Source organism: Buceros rhinoceros, unplaced genomic scaffold (genome assembly GCF_000710305.1).
Source record: "Buceros rhinoceros silvestris isolate BGI_N320 unplaced genomic scaffold, ASM71030v1 scaffold19495, whole genome shotgun sequence".
Classification (NCBI taxonomy): domain Eukaryota; kingdom Metazoa; phylum Chordata; class Aves; order Bucerotiformes; family Bucerotidae; genus Buceros; species Buceros rhinoceros.
Window position 1 is genome coordinate 40,533 of NW_010412522.1, and position 7,941 is coordinate 48,473.

A 7,941-nucleotide genomic window follows, 5' to 3' on the forward strand; every position below is an offset into this window, starting at 1 on the left:
TGGGCAAGGCCTATTCTCCACTTACTGATTTTTGTCTCCTATTTCACCATTTATTTATTTTTAATGAATTTCACATCTCCCTTTTATTAGCCTGAAACAGCTGACAAGCCACCACCTGAGGCACTTATAAAAACAATGATACTGTTAGGCAGCAATTTGTGGTCTATGACACAGGACCACTTAACTTTGCTCAAAACAGCAAGATATTGATTTAAAATAAAATAAAATTGAATAAAAGAGAACAGTCAGGAAATAAAGTATATATAAGAGGTACAGAGTTTCCAGCTAAGTGCTGCTTCCTTTCCGCTCAGTGGTAATTTGTTACACTAAGTGGCGTACACTCCAAGGTGGGGTGACAGAGGACATGAAGGAAGCAGCTCACATCTGGAAGGCAGACAGTGACCTGTGCAGTGTGACACGCAGCACATTACGACTCTGTGAAACACCACAGCACATTCAACAGATTCAGAGACAGGAACGAACGGCTATTCAAGTGAGTGGCTCTGTGAGATTTCGGATCAAATATGTATTTAACTTAAACAGTAGTTTCTTCTTATTAGCAGAGCATAGCGGGTTGTCAAGCTGTCTTTTCAGAAATGCTAACCAGACGTTTAATGTTAAGTTACTGCTAGAGAATGTTGGAACTGCATATGTTGATTCAAAATGCTCATCCTAGCAGAGGAAAGCACTTATGTCCCCAGCATACATTTTTTCCTGGAATGCACGTACACACATCAGTGGTTTCTGTCTTACTGAACCTGCAGATCCTTAGCAAATTTTCAGGGAAGACATGGAGCTCTACATAGACTTCAACCTCCTGAAAACAGACTTGCTTCTTTTAGGAACCTTTTGCACAAAAAAAAAACCCTCACTCTGACAGAGGCACAGCTATCTGTAGGTGAGGAGACCCCAGTATCACAGCTGAAGAGCAGGGAAAGCTGTTTTCTCACATCCAGCTGAACTCTGCTTCCACTGGAACCAATGCTTGCTTTCCCACTGATGCCAGTATGACAGCTGAACAGAGGCAGAAGGGCTTTGGAAAGCCCTGCCTGCGAGGTAGAGCCAGAACACTTCAGCCAAATAAAGTATGAAAAGGTGGATATAGCTGAGACTACAGAGATGCAACACCCTTAAAATTAGGTAAGAATATAAAGTAAAGTAATTGGAACTTGCGGAAAGAAGCCATTACAAACAATACATTTTGTAGTGGATTATTTGGGCAAGTAGTCAGGGAACATAGTAATTGGTGGAAGTGTCATGTTAGTGAAAACCATGCTGATCTTAATGATAAACCCACGTCCCAGCGCATTTCTAATCTGCTGCAGAACTGGCTTTCTTGAAGGAGATATAGTCCAGTAACTACCTTGCTGCTAAGCTAACTTTGCTACTCCTGGCAGTAAAATAACAGCATCAGTAACAACTGGAACTCAGGTAAACTACCATGCTGTCAGTGTGGGCAGTTCTTAGGGCTACAAAAAATTACCCTGGCTGTAGGCCTGGCCTGACACATTTGAGATGACATTCAGCCGTACCATCACTCTGTGTGAGGTTTTAAGTGGGTGTCACCGTGGCTCATTCCAGCACCATCCAGGATGGTTGAACTGTGGGTCAGTCCTCAGGGAAATCCTGGCCTCAGAAAAGTCAAAGGGAGTTTCACTACTGACTTTAATGGGATCAAGATTTCACCTAACAGGATTATAAAGGCTACAGCTCCTCTGACGGAGATACAAAATTAGTGAACACAGAAGGGCAGCGCCTCTGAATTTCAGGCAGGCATTTGATACTGTGCCTCATAAAAGCCTGCTATAAATATCGACTCACACTAAGACAGGAACACTGCTGCACTGATTGAAAGCTGCTGGCAAATGGCAATGGATCAAGCTGGGGAGAAGTATCTGTGACAACAGTTCTCAAACTTTCTTCTTGTATGCTAAAGGGAAGCACAGTCTGTGCCTCCACACTATCAGGAACACTGCCAAAGGACACTTCCCACCCACCAAACCAAGGGGTGCTTTACCTAGGATGGCGAGATGATGATGCCCTTTACGAGGCTGAGCCATACCAGGTGGGTGTTGGCACTCAGTATTGTGGCCGAGCCATGACAGCCTCAGCAGCATCACTGTCTCCTACCCTGAGATCCCAGCAGGCCCCTGCTCTGAGACCCCGGCCCTGGTGGACATGCCATGACTGGAGTGACACTGCTGCATGCTCCAGAGATGAACTGCGAGCAGCGTGCACAGCTTTCTCCAATTGAGTTCTGCCTCCATTAAGCCCCTGAAAAGTTCTGCTTCTGACTCCAAGGGGGGCAACAGTTTCTGGCCCCTGCTATCTCCCTCTGCTTCTGCTTCGTGATTGCACTTGCTTCCCTCTCTGGCCCACATCTTATGGGTGCTGCTGCCCCAGCCTTTTCCTTCCTGCCACACTCCCTGCTCCCCTCCCGACGGCTCCTTCTGCATAGTGAACAGAGAACACTACAAGAAGAAAAATTTAGGATAGAAACTTGGCAAAATTCGCTGGCAAAGATATCCCTGCTTGCTAAACAGACTTCCAGTGAAACAGAAGAACCCTAATGCCTACAATTACGTGAATAAATAGGGACTTACTGTAATATAAAAGCTCCGACCCTCCATCACAGATGTTAACAGAAGTTTTCCTTTAGAATTCACTGGCACAACCCAAGCACATGATGCTACAGCAGAACACCCCACTGGACCATTACTCTTGATTCTGGGGGGCAGTGCTACATTTGTGAGACACTCAGGAGACTGAATACTGCTTCTTCCTCCATCCTCAATCTAATGAGTGATTTAAGGCAAATCACGGTGCACCTTTGTGTGCCTGTTTGTCCGCCCTACCCTTTGTGTTCCAAGGAGAAACTGATCTTCTTTGTAAATTAATATGAAAGGCAGGAGTGAAAAGAGCATGTGTCAGAGCCAGGCAGGAGAAATAAGGTAATGGGATTACAAAAGGAAGTATTTTAAAGGGAAAAAACATGCATTTGAAAGGTTGTTAGAAAAGAGACGTCCTCCTTCTGCTCTGGAGTATGGGCCTCAGAGAGTACTACGTTAATCACAGTTGCTTTGCACATCACCTTCCAGCCTCAGAGCTGAACCCATCACGTGGCCCCTGGGAACACGCGTTCCCTGCCACCCAGGGTTGGTTTTCTGTTTCGTATTGCACTGCAGCTGACTGTGGAATGCATGGTCATGCTGAGGAAAGCAAACAAGGCAGCCTGCAAGGTCCTGGAGATCACTTTCAGCTATGAGAAAGCTTCTTTATTTTTATACCTTCTATTTAACTGCTAGCCCTTTTGTTTGAAAGCCACAACAGCAGAGAGCAGACACAGCACAGAGACATCAAAGCACACAGAACAAGCGGCAGCGGGACACATCTTCCAGGGTATCACAAAAAGAAGCCTAGACGAGTTCCTGCATTTCGGCCAGGAATAGTTTCAAAAGGCCATTTTGGCACAGAGTGTAAAGTAAACTCATTTGGAAGCAGAGCAGAGGTGTGTGCCCCTCACTGAATCAGAGACTTTCAGGGATTGCACAGACTCTGGAGGCTCTGGAAAACAGAAGGTTCTAGAACACCCCAAGGTTGTCAGCATACTGCCAGGAATAGAAATTGTCTCTGTGCAGGAGATGAAAAACATGAGCCATACTAAACCATGTTCAGAGAAAAGAGCTACAGAGGAGGCAACTGAACATGTCAGGGCTGTGTATGTGCTCAAGCGGGTGGTGCTGTCGGGACGAGACATGAAGTAACAATAACCTTAGTCACAGAAGGTAGTTGAACACATGCAGCAAATGGATGAGACTGGCTTAAGGACCTTGGACTAAAATCTGGGCTTGATACCTGACTTTGACATTGACCTCCTGTGCCTTCTGGGCAATTCATCTTGGTTACATTCCCTCCTCAGTCAGTAAAGTCAGCAGTTTGTGAGGAGGTGGAGAAAGGGATGATACACAACCTTTGTTTCCAATCCTGATAGGGAAGATTATTTTTTAACTCTGTGGTTTAAGCTCCCTCCCAATTCTTCAACCCAAAGACGCTGTCACTAGGGATGATAGTTCAGATCCAAAGGAAGGAAACAGCCCCTTCCCTCACCGCAGCAAGCACAGAGCAGAAAGCTCCAGCTCTCCCCAAAGCCACAGGAAATCTGGCCGCACCAAAACTGGTTCCCACATCTGCTGGTAGCTGATGAACAATGCTTATTCACTGGCCTGTGCTAACTCAGAACCCCACAGGCATTCCAGCTCACCTCCATTTTCCAATGCCACCATTGTGCAGAGGCAAGAACAGTGCCTTCCTCTGACACGGGAGGAATGAAGGTAGTCTCCCCTGAGCTGCCTGAACATGCAGTTCCCTACCGAAACAAGTCAGAGTGTGCATTTATGGCCATTTTTACTTCACATTTACTTTACATATGTAAAGCTTTATGTCTGGCATGAAAAAGTGAGAAAGTGTTGCCCAAACACATGATTTTTTTTTTTTTTGCTGCACTGGTTGGAAGACTGGTAGCCTCATCGCTGCTTGTTGGAGAATTTCTGCTATTATCACGGAAACAAATTCAGACTCATTTCTTCAAGGGTCCTGGAAAACACGCAGAAGCAGTAAGGCTCTGCTGCACGACGTCCTGTGTTGATGCAAACACCCTACTCTTAGTGCCAAAGCGCTGGAGGAAGCATGGCATTAGCACTCTGAGAAGGGACAGTAACATCACAGAATGCACACGGAAAGCCCCAGCTTTGACTGTTTCGCTCCCTGAGGACCCCATTCACAACTGCACAACACCCCTATGATACTTACCACAGGCCAGGATTAGTCTACATTCAGCTGTCTTCATAGTGATCTAATAAATAAAAATGGTCATTGGCCTCAATTGGCCCAAAATGTCAGTGCATTCCCAGCAAACCTCAGCTTGGAATCACCAAAATAAAGCTACATGCTTTATGATTAGAGGTCACATCTGGTGTGGGAAGGAGGATGTAAGTAGAAAAGATATTGGATCCACCCAGCCTGCCCTGCCAACATCAAACTGCTATACCAGAGCGCACACTGGACATTCCCACAGAAACTATCAGCAACGGAAGACTGACAATGCCAATGTGTTATTAAACAGGACTCAGAAACTGATGGAGCTACCACAGGGCTTCTGATGCCTACCAACCAACCTCTGGACCCTGGTTCCTGCTCAAAATTCCCACAGCCTCTCCTCCACTCTTTCTACACACTTACCATAATGGTGTGATGCGGGAACTGGGCACGGACGGACTTCACAAACTCCACAAAGTGCTCTGAGTAGCCATTTGCCACATCCAGGCAGATGAATCTGATAGGTGGAATGGCCTCTAGAATACTTGTTAACTTGTCCAAATCAGCTTTGCCACTACCTGAGCTTGCTGCTACATGCTAGAGAGACAGAGAGAACAAAAGGGAGTAGCAGTTTGTAAAAACTGGGATAAACACACATGTCATACGTCTCTTTCTGCACAGTCTTGGGAGGACTTCTGCTGGAAAATCATACTACATAATATGAAAGAGATACTTTCCTGGGAATATCAACGTGTTGCTTCTGTTTTGTTAAAAGGCTCTAAAATAAAGCAAAACTAGCATTTTATCAGCTCTTCATTCACAAGTGGACTCTCGTAGGCAAATATAATCACACCAGATGGATGAAGGCTCAACTGTACTCCTATTAACACAAGCACAGGAGCAGCCCTAACTTGTTAAGTTTCCAGGAGGGCAGAGTGGCAAAATTTGGGGCACTGTCGGAGAGTGGAATCCGGGTCTTTAAGTTCACCAAACACTCCCTCGATCTACAGAAGCACAGAACAGTTGAGTTGGGAAGGGACCTCTGGAGATTTTATAGTCTAACCCCCTCAGCTACCATTGCAAACAAACCGATTGCTTCCTCCTTTATCCTCCTATGAGTTCTTTCCAATAGAAAAATAGTTTCCACAGCTGCTGGCCCGCAAAACCTCCGCAGAATCCAAGGTCAGAGAGCAAGTCAGTATGTAATCACTAGGAGATCCTGCTCCAGTGATTATGAACCACAAATGAGCTAAGTGCCAAAGTGTTCAGACACAGGATATTCCTGGGACCACTTTCTACCCTGTAGTGGCATATAAGCAAGCCCGATGAACCTAAGTGGTAGGCTGGCTTCCAGACAATCCTGTCATCAACAGTCATTATGATTTAATTCTAAAATGTGCCACAGGTAAAGATATACACCACAGCTGTGTGGTATTCTTTTCCACACAGAAACGGTTCCAAAACTGCCCTGAACTCTGAGGAGGAGGAGGGGAGACAGACAGGCTGCCTCTATTCCCAAGTACTTCCTTCTTCTTTGTCCAGGATACTTCTGTTTCCATTCCAGGCATACATGAACTTTGCTTTTTTGCATCTTAATGTAAGCACTTTCATAAGGGACTCACATAGCTATTCTTTTCAAACCAGGACAAGCCACTTCCCTTGATGTATTGAAGAACAGCAAGTATCTTCATTCCCCAAAACCTCACTTGACAACAGTATTCCCAAGAGACTCCGGCTCAGAACAAAGCAACAAACCATAATCATTTACAGTAGGAAAATGTACCTCAAGGCATTCTGGGTGATTGGCAGCAAACAGTTTCCATTCTTCCAGAGAATAATGCTTGTGAATTGCAGTGAACATTGCATGCTAGCGAAAACAAGAGAACTGATATTAATGTCCAGGTTTAACATCTTTCCTTCAGCTGCGCATTAACAAGGTATCAGAAATTCCCATCTCAAGTGTAGGCTCATCCTGCTTGAAAAACACAGTAACACTGAATAATGGACCAGGCACCTCCAATCAGCTCTTCAAAGGTAACCTGACACACTCAGCTGACCCTCCAGGATCAGGATTCTGATGTGTTTCATGAAGTTATGGTCAATGTTTTGAATGTGCTTAAGCACTGCAAGAAATTAAGGTTAGCCTTGAGGCCAGCAGCTAATTAACTAGTGACTCTCGACTGCTGCAGCTTCATCCAGAAACCTACACTTTCAAAACTTACCAGCTAGTATTTTTTTTTTTTTTCTGGAAGGGAGCACAATACAGACCTCAAAAACTAAGCTCTAGAGGCTCCACCTGAAGCTGAGCTACTCCCGAGACAGAAGCTTCCCAGTAAGCATCCCCACTGAAACTACATACAGAAGACCCCTGTCACTGGTAGTCTTCTTGTGCTGGATTTTTTTTTAACCCATGCCCTCCTGTTCTCCAACAAACATAGCTAAAAATTAACAAAGGCTGCTCACTGTCACCCAGTGGCTTCCCAACTGTTGTAGAAATGAGAATCAAGACTTACTTTCGCCATAACCACAGCCATTTCAAATGTCCCCACAGTGTCCATGTTTGCCACTATAATGGGAATTCCCGTGTACGTCTGCTTGGAGTTACGGAAGGTGAAGGTGCGCATGAGGTCGACCTACAATGAATAGGAACACGTTCCTTTCAGTAACTCATTGCAATCCAACAGGAGTTTTACCACTGAGCAGGTTCAGACACTGCTGCTTAATTCTCCTCGTGTCCTGTTCTTCCTCCTTTCATTCCACTATCAGCTCACTTTATTTTGTTACAACTTCCGCCTTCCCAATAAGAAAGAAAATACAAAAGTAAAATAACATTTTCTATGTTAAGAGTTCAAAATTTAAAAATAAAAGAAACAAGGAAATAAAAGACAAGGTCTGTGGACTGTTTCACTCAGAATTAACCTTAGCTGGTTTTTTGGCTGCCTGAGATACCCAAGTCGCAGTCCTAATGCCACCAAAGTCAGAACTGGAACTTCCACTGTCTCCAGGATACAGAGGGCTTTGTCCCAGTCTTTAACGCAAATGACAAGACAATAAAGCAAGCTCTTACTTTTGGCTGTGGTTACCAGCACTCTTGCCATAGAATACGGCCAATCACAACCCAGCTTA

General features: G+C 44.9%; 1 protein-coding gene across 1 annotated transcript in view; it reads right to left on the reverse strand.

The window, feature by feature from the left end:
- GMPR (guanosine monophosphate reductase) overlaps window positions 1-7,444 on the reverse strand; it is a 28,072-nt gene extending 20,628 nt beyond the window's left edge. Inside the window, exons 1-3 of the mRNA XM_010136443.1 lie at window positions 7,329-7,444; window positions 6,599-6,682; window positions 5,239-5,412 (exon numbers count right to left, since the gene is read on the reverse strand). Coding sequence (XP_010134745.1) covers window positions 5,239-5,412; window positions 6,599-6,682; window positions 7,329-7,439 — 369 coding nt within the window. The 5' untranslated portion in view covers window positions 7,440-7,444. The remainder of the gene's footprint in view (window positions 1-5,238; window positions 5,413-6,598; window positions 6,683-7,328) is intronic.
- Between the last annotated feature and the right edge of the window lie 497 nt (window positions 7,445-7,941).